This window comes from Pantherophis guttatus, chromosome 10, assembly GCF_059756535.1.
Source record: "Pantherophis guttatus breed Tessera chromosome 10, ASM5975653v1, whole genome shotgun sequence".
In the NCBI taxonomy this organism is placed as follows: domain Eukaryota; kingdom Metazoa; phylum Chordata; class Lepidosauria; order Squamata; family Colubridae; genus Pantherophis; species Pantherophis guttatus.
The window spans coordinates 27566247-27581431 of record NC_142072.1 but is presented as its reverse complement, the minus strand read 5'-3'; the positions used below and the strand labels follow the sequence as shown (position 1 = coordinate 27581431).

At 48.2% G+C, this 15185-nt stretch overlaps 1 protein-coding gene across 3 annotated transcripts in view; it reads left to right on the top strand.

Moving 5' to 3' along the window:
* The window catches only part of LOC148112435 (CYFIP-related Rac1 interactor A-like), a 28989-nt gene that overhangs the window by 11378 nt on the left and 2426 nt on the right, over positions 1-15185 (top strand). Inside the window, exons 1-10 of one of the 3 annotated variants that reach the window (XM_087876743.1) lie at positions 6696-6752; positions 7669-7748; positions 9124-9205; positions 10323-10444; positions 10816-10921; positions 11496-11632; positions 13520-13597; positions 14019-14135; positions 14350-14429; positions 14748-14874. In XM_087876743.1, the coding sequence (XP_087732869.1) occupies positions 9133-9205; positions 10323-10444; positions 10816-10921; positions 11496-11632; positions 13520-13597; positions 14019-14135; positions 14350-14429; positions 14748-14874 (840 nt within the window). In that variant the 5' untranslated portion in view covers positions 6696-6752; positions 7669-7748; positions 9124-9132. Of the gene's footprint in view, positions 1-6664; positions 6753-6899; positions 7022-7668; positions 7749-9123; positions 9206-10322; positions 10445-10815; positions 10922-11495; positions 11633-13519; positions 13598-14018; positions 14136-14349; positions 14430-14747; positions 14875-15185 lie in introns of those variants that run through there. The other 2 variants (XM_087876744.1, XM_087876745.1) reach the window with 2 other exon arrangements.

The following is a 15185-nucleotide window of genomic DNA, read 5'->3' as shown; positions in this document are numbered from 1 at the left end:
TGGGATTCAAAAATTTTTACTTCTGGTTCTGTGGGCATGGCTTGGTGGCGTGGCAGGGGAAGGATACTGTAAAATCTCCATCGAACTTACGACTGTCCTCACATTTTGCGTTTTTGCCCTATCTTGTCACCATGGTGAAGAGAAGCAGTTGTGAAATGAGTGACAGAATGCTACAATGGGCATAAATGATGACCAGTCATATGTGCGAAGACCGGTCAAAAGTGCGAGGACCTGTCAGAAATCACTTTTTTCAGCCCTCTGGGTAGTCCTTTTGTGCACATGGACTACTCAGAGGGCTGAAAAAGTTATTTTTGACTGGTCCTCACACTTTTGACCAGATCTCGAATTTACGACTGTCCTCACATTTTACGTTTTTTGCCCTATCTTATCACCCTGGTGAAAAGAAGCAGTTGTGAAATGAGTGACATGGCTGTTAAGAATGCTGCACGGGCATAAATGTGAGGATGGTCATAAGTGTGAGGACCAGTCAAAAGTGGGAGGACCTGTCAGAAATGACTTTTTTCAGCCCTCTGAGTAGTCCCTATACACATAGCCATGGCCACCCGGTCACATGACCAGCTAGCCACGCCCACCCAGTCACATGACCTCAAAGCCACGCCTACAAAATAAGCCACGCCCACAGAACCGATAGTAAAAAAATTTAGAACCCACCCCTGGTTGGGGGTCACCACATCATGAGGAACTGTATTAAAGGGTCGCGGCATTAGGAAGGTTGAGAACCACTGCTTTAATAGATTCTTGTTTGTGGTAAAGGTTCTTCAAATCAAACTTTCCATTATGATGGAAACCTAGAGTTCAGGGACTTCAGAGTTTAACTATTGCATACTGTGCTCAGTGAAAGGCCTCCTAAATCACTCAGACAAATTGCTTACCACTGAAGGTTTGAAGACCTTCCGTGAAAGCAAATCTACCACTTCAGGAGGCAGCCTATTCTACTGGTTGACAGCTCTTATAACAGAAATGCCTCCTAATACCTAACCTGTATTTACGTCCCTGTGCTTTCAATCCTGCTGCCTTTGGGCGTCAGAGAACATCCATTCCATCTTCTGTCTCACAACTCTTTAGATACTTGAAGACTAATATCTGTCCCAAAGTCATTTCGTCTGTAGGCTAAACAGGTTCTTCCCAGATCCTTTTCTTCATGTTCTTCCTTTGAACGTGCTCCAACTAGTCATGGCTGCAATGCCCAGAACTGGACACAAGACTCTCAGAAGGAAGAGCCCAGGGCAAAGTACAGGCAGACAATTATGTCCTCTAATCTGGACTCTGGACTCCTGAATATATCCCCAAATAGCATCTGTTCTTTTAGCAAGGGCAACATAACTCATATTCCACTTGTGATCTACTAGAAGGCACAAATCTTTTTCACATATATTACAACCAAGCCAGACCTCTATCTTATATTTATAGGTTTCATTTTTTTTATCCCCAGCTGCCCCCAGAGTGGACATTTCTTATTGTTAAATTTAATCCTTGTTAAATTTGTACCTGCCTATCAAAGTCATTTTGAATATTGTCTTTTCTATATGTTAGCTATCCCTCCTAGTTTTGTGTCATTTGCTTATTTAATGGATCTTCTCCTCAACCTCAGGTTATTAATAAACGTGTTTAATAGGACAGGCCAAGACAGAATCCTGTAGCCCTCTACCTGATACGACTCTTCCACCTGATGTGAGCATCCTCTGGGGTGTTGATTCCACTATACCCACCACTTGTGCAATTTAGTTCAGGGGTCCCCAACCTCTGGTCCATGCTGGTTAGGAACCGGGCTGTGCAGCTGGAGATAAGCTGAAGGTGTATCTTCCACCTCCAGCATGCAGTGAGTCTGCAGAGGTTGGGGCTGGGACTGGGGCGGGAGGGCAGCAGGGCAGAAGCCCTCTTGCCCAGTATAAAGGTTCCCCTCTGGCTGCACTTGCATCTGGCTTGCCATTCCTGGGCTCCATGTCCTTCCTCCTCCTGCTCTTCCTGGTCCTGCTTACTCTTGTTCCTGCTACCTCTTCTTTCTCCTCGTTTTCTTCACTTTCTTTCTCTCCCCCTCCTGGCACCCCAACCAGGCTCACACTCCCTTTGTGCAGCTCTCCAAGTTTGCAAGCCAAACGCTACCAGCCTGCCTTGTAACGGAGGGCTCCCCCAAGGCCTCATTGTAGGGGGACCCCCCCAAGGTGTCTGTGTAGGAGGGGCGTCTTTTCCTCGGAGTGCAAATAGGGGAGGGGAGAAGCTTCCTTCCCGCTTAAGTGCTGCATCTCTAAGGGAATCCCTCTCTAGTCTGAACCTTTTCCGAGACCACTGGGCTCTTTGCGCTTCAACTGGCGTTTACGCTTTTGTTTTGTTGCTCGAGGATGCCTCACGTGCTTTGGCCCCATCATGCTGTCTTCTTGCAGTCTGGTTTGGTGTGTGCTTGTCTCTGTGTTTGTGGGTGTGTTTAAAAGGCTTTCACTGCTTGGAAACCAAGTTATGCAGAGTTGGTTTGGTCTCACTCTTTCTTCCTCTTCCTCTCTCCCTCCCTCCCTCTCCACCTCTCTCTCTCTCCCCCCACCCTCTCTCCCTCCCCCTCCCCCTCATGGTTTTCTCAATGTGCTGGGTCTTTGCCTTGTTTTGCTGGAAGGCTGAGTTAGGATTGTCTTTTCCACCTTCCTTTCCTCTTTCTTAGAAACAGAAAGTTTTCAAAGAGGAAATAATGTTTAACAGAATAACATAGTTGGAAGGGACCTTGGAGGTCTTCTAGTCCAACCCCCTGCTCAGGCATGAAACCCTACACCACTTCAGACAAATTATTGTCCATGTCCATTTTCTGCTTAAAAACTTCCAGTGTTGGAGCACCCACAACTTCTGGAGGCAAGTTGTTCCACTGATTAATTGTTCCCATTCTCAGGAAATGTATTTAGCTTCCATCCATTGTTTTTTGTCCTGCCTTCAGGTGTTTTGCAGAATAGCTTGACTGCCTCTTCTTTGTGGCAAGCCCTGAGATATTGGAACACTGCTATCATGTCACCCCGAGTCCTTCTTTTCATCAAACTAGACATACCCAGTTCCAGCAACCGTTCTTTATATGTTTTAGCATCTAGCCGCCCTGAGTCTCCGGAGAAAGGTGGCATATAAATTGAACTAATAATAATAATAATAGTCCCATGAGCATCTTTGTTGTTCGTTTCTGTGCTGTTTCTAGAGTTTTAATCTAGAAAGTCTTTTTTATCATGGTATCCAAAACTGGACATGATATTCCAAAAGTGATCTTACCAAAGCAGTATAAAGTGATACTAACACTTCATGTGACTTTGATACCATCCCTCTATTAATGCAGCCTAGGATTGCATTGGCTTTTTTGGTAGCTGCAGCACAGTTCTGCCTCATATTTAAGTGATTGTCCACTAAGACTCCAAGATCCCTCTCAGAGTTACTACTATTGAGCCTGGTACCACCTATCCTATACCTGTGCATTTTGTTTTTCTTGCCTAAATGTAGAACCTTACTTTTTTCACCATTTAATTTCATTTTGTTAGATGGTGCCCAATGTTCAAGTCTGTCAAGATCCTTATGTATCTTGAGCCTATCTTCTGGAGTGTTGGCTATTCCTGCTTGGTGTCATCTGCAAATTTGATGAGTTCCCCATCTATCCCCTCGTCTAAATCTTTGATGAAGATGTTGAAGAGTCCTGGGCCTAAAACAGAACCAGCTGCTAAAGTCACTGGTAAAGTCACTGGTGTAATCTGGAAGGGAAACACCATGCTGAGCCCTTGAAAAATGGAGGTGGTGGTCATCACACCTCCTTCTGCTTCCCCGGGGTCTTTGTTTGGGGGTTTTCTCTGGAGCAGAAGCAGAGAGCCTCTTCCAGTGAAGGTTTCTCTATGTCTTCTGGTTTTCCTCCAGAGCAGAACAAAAACAAGAAAGCCTCTTCCCACGAAGGCTTTTCCATGTCTTTTTGCTGATTTTCCTCTGGAGCAAAATCATCTGATGACAGGCCTTAAGTCAGAATCCCTCACACTTTTTAGTCCGTGTATGGCCTGCCTGTTATTTTATTTACCACTTGTGTCTGTGCCTCTTTCCCATACTGAGCACTTGCCTAAGTCATAGTTTTGGTATTTCCGACATCCTATCTTTGTGGAGCAGGGTTTTCTGCAGGGACAGCAACCAAAACAAAATACAGAGTAGACTGGACATAAACAACACACTTTGGGTATCACTATCTCTCATCACCCCCAGATGGGACTGTCTAGTTTCACGAAAACAAGCTCAGGACTCCCACTGATTCTGCATTATGATGAGCTGTATAATTAGTTCATTATATATTACAGTGTAATAATAATAGAATAAAGTGCACAATTTATTTATTTAGAAAATTTACAATAAATGTAATGCGCTTGAATCATCCTGATACCATTCCCCCTCCCCCACCCCCACCCCCTGGTCCATGGAAAACTTATCTTCCATGAAACCGGTCCCTGGTGCTAAAAAGGTTGGAGACAACTGATTTAGTTCCTATTATACTTTTTTTATTAAGGAGAACATAATGAGAAACTTTGTCAAGTGCTTTGCTGAGGTCAAGGTATAGGAGTTCCCAGAAATTTCAGTTGGAGATTCTGCTAGTTCTTCTGTCTCCTAGGGCGTAATTTATCCAGCCTTGGAGAACTGAAGTCAATTAACTGAGCGAATGGTTCTTTTACTATATTTGTTTGCCTGAGCACCAGTTCCCTCCTTTCATTAGTGGCTCAACGAATGTCCTTGGTGTGTTTCACACAACATCATGAACTACCCAATCCAAAGGCTTTCATGTAGTCAGGATGACAGAGTCCTCTTCTTGTTCTTTCTTTTAGTTGGCCATCTTACACTCACAGTCTCATTTCCTTCTGTCTGTCTTGAAATCTGCCTGTTCATCCGAGTTATTCTATTTGTCTTCGCAAGATCTTAAGCAAACCTTTAATTACATGAATTCAATTATTGCACACTTTGATCATATGTACATTCTACATTCTTCGGGATACAAATACACATTGGTCTTTTTCAGTCTCCAGTCCGCACACTCCTGTTCTGTATTTGTTGACCCAGAACTGTTAGGAGTCATCACTGTATGATAATGCAAAGATTTTCCAACTTTCCTCCCCAAAGGGCACAATTATATCTACTCAAGCTGAACAGACTCCACCAGTTTGCTGTACTCTCTTCAAAAATAGTTAATTTCCACTCCTCCACCAAGTGACTTTGATAGACATTGATTGGGGTCAAAGCTAAGGAAATCATTTGTAACTGCATGAGAGACAGGAAGGAGGAGGAGATGAATGACGGGGGTTGCTTCTAAATATTTGGCCTATTCATTCGGATGAGGACACTCATCCAGCTCTCTTCTGAACTTCCCTATTTTCAGAAGACCTCCAGAACTTCATCCTCTATAACTTTCTCAATCGTCTGCACTAAGAATTGGTGTAAAATAGTGTAAAATAATAATCAGAATAGAGCTGGAGGGGACCTTGGAGGTCTTCTAGCCCAACCCCCTGCTCAAGTAGGAGATCCCATATCATTTCAGACAAATGACAGTCTTTTCTTAAAAACCTCCTGTGATGAAGCACCCACAACCTCTGATGGCAAGCCCTTGCACTGGTTAATTGTCCTCACTGTTAGGAAGTTTCTCCCTAATTTCAGGTTGCTTCTCTCCTTGATTCGTTTCCATCCATTGTTTCTTGTCCTGCCTTCTGGTGCTTTGTAGAATAATTTGACCCCCACTTTTTTGTGGCAGCCCCTCAAATACTGTAATGTTGCTATCATAAATATTGTGAGGTTGCCCACCATCATCTCCTAATATACCCAGTATGGTTGTGTTAGGTTTCTTTTTCTTAAAACAGTACCCAACATTGTCCAAAAGGTGCTTTTTCAAAAGGCAACTTGACTTTTTTGGTTTTTTCCTTAAAGCGGTTTTGCTTCTCATCCAAGAAGCTTCTTCAATTCTGGCCTCAGAACTGAAGAAGCATCTTGGATGAGAAGTAAGAGGAAAAAACCCAAGAAAGTCCAATTGACTTTTGAAAAAGCCCCTTTGGGACAACCATGACCTGGATGATTGAGAATTTCCACAGACAGTACCCAACATTGCTTTACATGTCCACATTGATTTTGTTCCCCAAAGTTGTCCTCAATACTCAATGATGACAAATTCTTCCTGATGAAGTAAAAATGTTTTCGTATCGTATAATTAGGGATGGGGAGAGTGCCCCCCCCATTGCTACCAGTTGTCTCTCCTCTCCCCTTTTTCTGTTTTGACATTTTAATTGCTGCTATGTATTGAGATAGTGGCTTTAATATGTTTCTGAGGAATTTATTTTTCTCTTGTGTTGTTCAGTCTCTTAATACTTCTGCAATCCATCAAAGAATTCTTACTGTTGGTGGGAGAAATAAAAATCAGAACCAATCGATAAGCACAATTGCTTTTGGCAGCTGAATCCTTTGGCTCCCTTCTGTGTGGAACAATGGATGAAGTTTCTCTTTCTGACCTGAGGTGTCCATTTTCGCATCCTCAGTTTATACCAAGGACGTTGCTCTCCCGCTGAGACACCCGAGACCGGCCCTCTGAAGGGAACTGCTGAGCTGGTCAGGAGGGTCTGGAGCTGGAAGCTTGACATACACACACACATATTTCTCTTCCCCTTCCTTACTGCAGGATCCCCCCAGCTGATGAAGTGTGTCACGATCCCCACAGGACTCCAGGACTCCTTGCTGTAGACATTGCCCAGGCACCATAAACAGAGGTAAAAGGGCCACCCCTGCACTGCACAAGCCCACCCCGGGCCCTCTTCCACCCCACCAATGCTTAGCTCTGGCCTTCCCACCTCCTGAGGAGGCAGAGCCAGATTTCGGGGGTGGGGGTTGCAAAGGAGGACGTTCCTACTGTCCAGGTTGTGGCTGCTTGCAAGAAGCCAAAAGGGCACCTTGAGGGATGCTTATCCAGCTGTTCTTAATGCAAAGGAGCATGAAAGCAAAGAGGGCCCCATCCTGCGGTCTGCTGCCCAGGGCCCAGGTGAGTAGGTCCTGACCTTGAAGTGCCAAAATTGAAAAGACTTCTGAAAAGCAGAAAAAGCAAAAGATGGTAGCGGCGCACTCTGTGAGCCATCATGGCTCAAGGGTTAAATGTAATTTTGCAATGTAAATACTGTGAAAATGTCTGAGGAAAAAAAACATTGGTCCGAGGCTGAATTCCTAACCAGATGAAAAGACGAACCCAACTGCAGGGGGCGCCAGAGGGCCAGAGCCTCACACAGGCTCCAGTGCCTGACAGCCCAGAGGATCCTCAGCTGGCCCCCAGGGGCCCCTCCCAGATGAGCACAGCTGAAATGGGGCCATTCGTGAAGGGGTGCAACCAGGCTGGCCTCAGTGGGAGCCTGAGGTCCAGCTCCCCAGGCGTCAGTTCCTGCCCCCACAGCCCAAAGGGGCAGTGCTGCTGGCACCCCAGGGGAGTTGTGGGAGGGGGGGCTCTCCCAGAGACAGTTGGGGTGAGGGGTGCTTGATCCTCAGACAGCTGCCAGCAGGGCTGAGCAGCAGCAGGATTTGCAAGCTGGTGTTTTGGGGGGTGGGGTGGATGTAGGAGGCCTGCTGGGCTTCTGACGGTGAAGGGGGCTGAGTGAGGGTGGCCCTCTTTCCCACCCTCGTCACTTTCTCCTGCTTTAGGTCTGCCGCCATGGGCAACCTGATCAAAGTGCTGGGCAAAGATTTAGAAAACTGTCCTCATTTCTTCCTGGATTTTGAAAGTAAGTCCCGGACACAAAACAAAAGGGGAGGTGGGGGGCCCATAAATCCTGGCAGGGGAGTCACTGTTCTCCACCAGTTTGGGGGGCCCTTGGGCCATGGCCTCCTTTGGCCTCCTTGGCCTCCTCTGCACAGAGGAGGCAGGTTTGCGCTACAAAAAAGCAGCAGCAGGGTTGCTGCCAGGCAGTCTTACAAATTCTCAGTTGTATTCTCAAACTCTCGGGCACAGTTTTAGAAGAGATGCTTAGACGTCCCTCGAGGTTCAGGTGCAGAGTTTCCCATCAAGCCAATTGGGGATCATTCAATCCCTGCCCCTTTTTATCAGCACATGTGTTTCAGTTTGCACCCCCTCTTGCCATCCTGGGATGCTCAGAACAGATGACAGATTGGAAAACCAGAAGTAAAAAGCAAAACCATATAAAGCATTTACAACCCAGCTAAGTCAGGGTCTTTCAATTGCAGGCAAGGCTGCATCCGTCAGTCCAGATGAAAAGGGCTGCTTGTAGGCTAGAAGTCTTTCCCCCCAAGTCTTTGGGGATGGGGGTGCCCAAAGCAAGACTTCCCTAGTGTGGGAGGGATTCAAGACCCACTGAATCACAGGCCTTTCTCTGAAGCAATACTTCCAAAAGTCCACGGGAGCCTCCGAGATGCCAACAGTCCGACTCCCATACAAGAAAGAGAGAATTTTGTTGGCATTGTGAAAAGCTGGCACAAAGACAGAGGCAAAAGGCTTGTGCATTTCTTTCTTGTAATTAAAAAGCTTTACGTTTGGGATAAAATTAACAGGACGTTTATTGATTGTGCTCAACTGAGCTGCCATGGCTGGATTGGCTAAGAGTATAAGATACACACACTCATGTTGCTCAAGTGGGTATCTCTTGCCCTCACTGCTTCCACCTACAAAATGGGAGCAGTGATGCTGACGGCCTTTGGAAACGCATTCTAGGAGTTACTGAGAGAAGCCCTAGTTTTCAATATTGCAACCAGGGGACGCAGAGCTGCTGTGCTCCAGCCCCGATGGACCACCCCAGGCCGGCCTGCCACAGGGGTGTCCCCCCCCCCATGTCAGAGAACAGTGGCTCTCCTCTTCCTTATCATTGGTCTTCCTCACCATCAGCCGATGCTCTCCTCCATTTGGGGCAGGAAGAAGCAGGCCAGACCAGTCCTAGTTCAGCTTGGACACCCCCAGTGCATGCCTGGGTTTTCCTGCCTTTGGCTCTGTATTGAATTTGGTCTGACCAGTTCCCCAGGATCTGCTGGTGGTCTTGCTGGAGACTCTTCCTGTCCCAGATGAGGAGCCATTCCCAGCCCCCCCCCCCATCCTTGCCCCCTCCCGTGACCCATCATGCTTTTCTCCTCTTGTCTCTTCTCTTGCAGGTGTGTCAAATGGGGAACCTTCTTAAAGTGTTGACTTATAATGAGCATGACCAAGGCCCTAATTTTTCCCTTGACTTTGAACGTGAGAAGGGTTTTTAAAATTATTTTTGTCTTTATTTTAATTTCACAAATTCTTTCATTAATTTTTGCCTTATTCACATTGATTTTCTTTCATTTGGTGTTATTTTGCTGAGCGGTAGCTAGGCAGGCTGATGGAGCTGGGAACCAGGAGGGCAAAAGAGAAGGGGGCCACCATCCAGGCAGATAAATGGCAGTTGCAGAGGAAGGGAGGGGGCTGGCCCATTAAAGAGGGGGCCAGGAAGGGCTTCCAAGAGGAAAGTGGGATCAGGAGCTCCATCTCCAGAACAGCATAAAGACCTCTAGTCTAGACATCATTAGCCGTATTGCTTGTAGAGGGACCTCCAGTGACCAATCAAAGGTGCCACACAACTGTGATCAGTGATCCCTCCCCTGGTTCTGCTCCTTAAGGACATGGACCTCTTTAGGGAGCAACCTGGGTCCCTTTGCCTGATAGTTGACTTCGTCTCCCAGAATTCCTGGCTGGGGAGCTTTGGGAGCTAAAGTCCATTCTTCAGGAGGACACCCTCACTGGGGAAAGCTGCTGAAAGAGGAACCCACATTGGGGGAGAAGTGAATGGAGACAGTCCCTGGGGGTGAGAGGGACCCCTGCTTAGTAGCGGCCAGGTAGCCCTGACTTAGGTTGCCACAGCTTATAGCTCTGTTTCACGCTTTCTATTCTGTTTGGTTCTCCTGTATGTTTTTCTGTATATTTGTTTTCTACAATTTCTCCTGCCCTGCTCAGGGCCAAAGGTCTTGGCTTGACAGAGCAAAGCAGCTCATGAGTCATGGCTTTCCGGTGAAGCCCCAATGTATTTCCCCTCCCTCCTCTCTCTCTCATCCTTGGTGAGGGGGCAAAGGATCTGGGGACAGAAGCTCATGGCTGCCATGTGGCTACTTCACTGGCTCCCTTAAAGATCCTCCTTCTCCAGGCACCAGTTTGGATTGACTAACCAGCTTGGGGAGGCGCTTTACGGACTTACAAGAATGCCCTGGCTCCTTCCCATCCCTGGCCAGCCAACCATCCTCCTCCCTTCCACGTGCTCCTGTCTATGGCAACCCCTTTGCCCCCTAGCTTCTGAACTTTGCCTCCCTTCCTTTCTGGGTGGGGTGTGCTGCAGATGCTCAGCCCACAGAAGCCGAGACGGCCGTCTGGAACCAGGTGAACGCTGTCCTGGAGGAGGCCCAGACCATCCTGGCAGAACTGCAGTCCTACACCGGTGCTGGCCAAGAGATCCGGGAGGTATGAGCGGAGCCGAGCTTGCAGCCACCCCAGGCTGGGCCATTCCCGTGGCTACGGTGGGCGGCTCTGTTCTCGCAACCGAGAGCTCCAGCACCAGGGATTCTGCTGGGGAGGATCTGGTTGCTCAACGTTTTTGTCTTGCTGGCCTTGGTTAGTCGGAGCACATCCTCCAGATAGACTCTTCCCAAGTCTTGGGGGCTGAGGGTGGGCCTTTCCCCAGCTATCCCCGCTCCCGGGAGTCAGTCCCGCAGTTGACCCACCAGGGAAAACAGGCCTGGCTGGGGTTGCAGCTGCTTCTCTGGGAAAATAAAACGGTAGCAATGGAGGGCTTGAGGAAGAGCATGTCTAGCATTGCTCTTTCCCTTCTTCAGGCGATCCAGAACCCCAGCGACCTGCAGCTTCAAGAAAAGGCCTGGAACGCTGTGTGTCCTCTTGTGGCGAAGCTGAAACGGTTTTATGAGTTTTCTCTCAGGCTTGGTAAATGTAGGCCTGCTTGGTGTGCGAAGGGAGGGAGGACAGGGGCGAGTCCATCACACACAGACACGCCTTTCAGAGCGCACCTTCCTAGGCAGGGACCGTCACCTCTTTCTTGGTTTATTGATTATACTTACATTATTATTATACCACCCTTCTATTATATTATACCGGGACCCTGGTAACCTAAGAGAAGGCAGTCAGTGTTGTGCCCAAGTGTCCTCTGGCGCCAAGGGGACAAAGGATCTGTTTGAGGGAGGGGCTTTTCTGGACACGGTGGTCCCAGGGTTCTAGTTTTCCCCTTTGAAGAAGTTATTCTTCCTTATTCCTTTGAGGGGGAGGACAGGGCCCCCACTTCTTCTGCCTCTTTCCTGAGGCTTTCTCTTTTCAGCGGCTGGTGCTTCTCCTCCTGCACAGCTGGGCACCAAGAGCCTGGCCAGGCTGTGCACACCTTCATCTCCTGACCTGGGGGAAGGTGATGGGCTTCCCCACGGGCCTCCTTTGCCACCCTTGTAACATTGTGCCAGCTCCCCAAGTGGCACACAGGGACTGACCTACCCTTCCTTCACCCCCCCAGAGAATGCCTTGCGGAGCTTGCTGGAGGCCCTGACCAGCCCCCCCTATGCCCCCACTCAGCACTTGGAGAGAGAGCAGGCCTTGGCCAAGCAGTTTGCAGAAATCCTGCATTTCACCCTCAGCTTCGATGAGCTCAAGGTACCTTGGCGGGGGCAGGGATGGAGGGCAGGAGAATGAAGTAAAGGGGTTCCTGGGGAGGTGCGGCTTCAGGCTCCCAACTGGTCTTAACCATGTTTAATCATGACTCTGTTGGGATTTTTTCTTTGGGCAACCAAAATGCACCAAACCTGCCAAGGCACAGAGGCACCTGGATCTCCAGTCTGTCTGGTGGGCTCTGTCTCAGCTGAATCTCTCTCTCTCTCTCTCCCCCATTCATTTTCATTTTTAATCTGCCCGTCCATGTTCTCTGAGTAAATCACATACTGAGTAAACATCCATTAAGATCCCATAAGAAAATTGTAGTAATATCTGGTAAGAGTAAATCACTGCAGAAAAATACATAATTCCTCATAAAATATGGAATTTATAAACATTCTCACTGCAGTTTCCTTTATGTAATTAGATCTGCTTGTAAACCTTCCTTGTTCTTTCTAAAGGGCAACATGTGGGCCTCACCCAGCCCACCAGGCAGGCAGCTTCCATCTCTCTTTATTTTATTTTATTTAGTTTTATTTATTATATTGGTTCGATTTATATGCCGCCCTTCTCCGGAGACTCAGGGCGGCTTACAATGCATTAAGCAATAGCCTTCATACTTTTGTATATACCTGCTTAGTAGGGCTTTCGCCCCCCCCCCCAAGCGGTGTTCTTTTTTATACAAAGTCAGCTTATTGCCCCCACAATCCGGGTCCTCATTTTACCTACCTCGAAAGGATGGAAGGCTGAGTCAACCTTGAGCCTGGTAAGATTTGAACTTGCAGTAATTGCAGATAGCTGGTGCTACTTAACAGTGTCTTTAGACATCCAAGTGGGGTTTTCCCTCCTTTTCCTCCATAAATCTTGCCATCGGAATTATCTGTGATGTCTCCTTGTATGGCGGAGGCTGGGATCCAACCTGCCATTTCAGGTTGCTGCAGGTTTGACCCGTTTCCCTACCTCACCCCATTTGCAGGAGAATCCAGTTCCTTCAATGTGGGCTCCCCGCTCAAGCGGCATCCGTTCCCGTGTCTGCTACCTTGAAAGACCTGGCAGCAGGTCCTCAGACTCAGAGGGATGTCAAGGATGGGGAGCTGACCCTTTCCCCATGAGGTTCCCAGTTCCATGGAGCTGTTTTAATCCACAGGATCGGACACCAACCCTTCCCTTCTCTTTTCTTTGCCAATTCTTCCTACCCTGGCAGCTGATCCCAAGGCTTTCCTATCTAGGCGCTTGGCAAGAGCAGGGCAGGAGCCGAGTCCTTTGCTGCCAGGTCCCCTCTTGTCTGAAGCTGCCCCCGGGATCAGCGTCTTGACAGGGAGAAAGAGGCTCCCACCGCCAGCCATTGTCAGCCGGCTCAAGGGATCTTGCTCCACCCCACGGCCTGCCCAGAGGGCCTGCCAGCCTACTTTAAAGCAAAACTCCTTCCGAAGAGCCCTAAACATGTGTTCAAAAATTTCCCACAAAACATTTAAAAATCAAGGGGTTGTAACATAAAGGGACACCTTGCAACCATTCTTTCTAATCTCAGATATTTTATTCTGAAAGAGTCTTAAACTCATTTGCCGTGGAGAAAATCAATCTATGTACTTTCTAAGAATCAACACTAACTTTCTCCCTCCTCCTCCTCCTCCTCCTCATCATCAAGCCCACATTTGAGAGTAGCCAGAAAGCATCTCATAGTTGCTGCAGGAAGCAGCTAAATGTGGATTTCTCTCTGCCCTGTCCTACCCCTAGTGACTGCTAGGGGACCCAAATGTGTTGGGGATGATGAGTCTTACCAGTCTATGGATCAGACTGTAAGCCTAGGGCCTCCTCCCCAGGGAATTTTGGGGCTTCCAGTGGGGCTAGGAGGAAGCACTTTCCAGGTGTCCCCCTTGTCTCCCTCAGATGACCAATCCTGCCATTCAGAACGATTTTAGCTACTACAGAAGAACCATCAGTCGAAATCGAATCAACAATTTGCAAGTAAGGAAATGCTTCTCTGCTTTGCTAGGTTTTGGAGACATAAAACTCTGGTATCAATAAAAGTGGAAAAAAGGAAAGATCGATGAGAGCAATGTGGTGATTAATTAAAACCTATTATTTGCTTATGAGATAGTGACCAATTTTACCCAACCCTAATCCTAACCCTTTAGTCAGTTGTGAAAAATGCCAAGGAACCAATCAGGAAGACCAATGTTCCCCCTCAGCCAGGTGGGCTTTTGAAATTGGGGAAAGCAGCCCGTTTTGTTTTTCTCCTTAAAGGGTTGAGTTTGCTCATCCCTGATGGGGGAATGAGAGCAAGCAAAGCTGCCTCTTCCCCAGAGAAATTCCACCCCCACTGTGGTTCTGCAGTCATCCCCCCTTAGGTCACTGTCCTTGCCTTCCTTTGTGCCCACACCTGCAGCTGGATGTGGAGAGTGAGGTCAACAATGAGATGGCCAACCGGATGTCCCTCTTTTATGCCGAGGCCACCCCGATGCTGAAAACTCTGAGCAGTGCCACCACCAAGTTTGTCTCGGAGGTGAGCCACGAGATCTCCTGGGGACACTTTTGCAAGTCCCAAGAGGAGAAGATTCAGGCTGATGATGAGTGAAATGCACCAGGGCTGCAGAGGCTCTGGGGAGGGAGGGAGGAAGGGGTCTGAGCACCCTCCTTTGCCCTGAATGTGCTTCCTCCTCCTGATGAAGAGGAAGAGATCTCTCGACCCATGGAGGCTCTTGCTCGCTTTCTTTCAGAACAAAACTCTCCCAATAGAAGACACGACTGACTGCCTGAGCACCATGGCCTGTGTCTGCCGAGTGATGCTGGAAACTCCGTGAGTTTTGGCTGACTCTTCCATGGACTGAACAGGGGCTTGCGCTGCGGAGGCTGCTGGGCTGCTTACACGACAGGCATCTTGCCACTCAGACCCCAGGAATGCTGGCAGGAAGGAGGGTGGCAGACCCATGGCCAAGATTGTTGGTGGTTAAGTGCAGAAGGACCAGCGGTGAATGCAGCAGGAAAAGGCTGCAGTCTCCATGGCAAGCAGGCTTCTTTGACATGGTGCAGGCTCAGATCAGGATTGATGGCTTTTGGCATTTTGCCAGGAAGGAAAACTGAGCCAGTTCCACGTTTCTCTTCTGCTTTCCCACAGGGAATATCGCAGCAGGTTCACTAACACTGAGACCCTCCTCTTCTGCATGCGGGTAATGGTGGGGGTCATCATCCTCTACGATCATGTCCACCCAGTGGGGGCATTTGCTAAGACGTCCAAAATAGACGTGAGTAACATTTTAGACACACACACATCCATAGTGCAGCCCTCAGGTTAAGCTCAGTTTCTGTGAGCTCCCCTGCCTCACTTGCACAATAAATTTTCAGTTGGAGACTCACCCCTGTTTCTTACCATTTTTGGCTTCCTTTTTCCTACCAGAGAATATCCATTAAGAAGAGCAAATCATGTGGCTGCCCCTCAGCTATCTCTGCTCATGCAGAAGGACATGCATGAGACCCCTTACAGCCCCCTTGCCCTCCCAAGAGGAGGGCTGATCTTCCTTTGGAGGTGAGGGGCAAAGAGGAGAGGGTTTTCAAA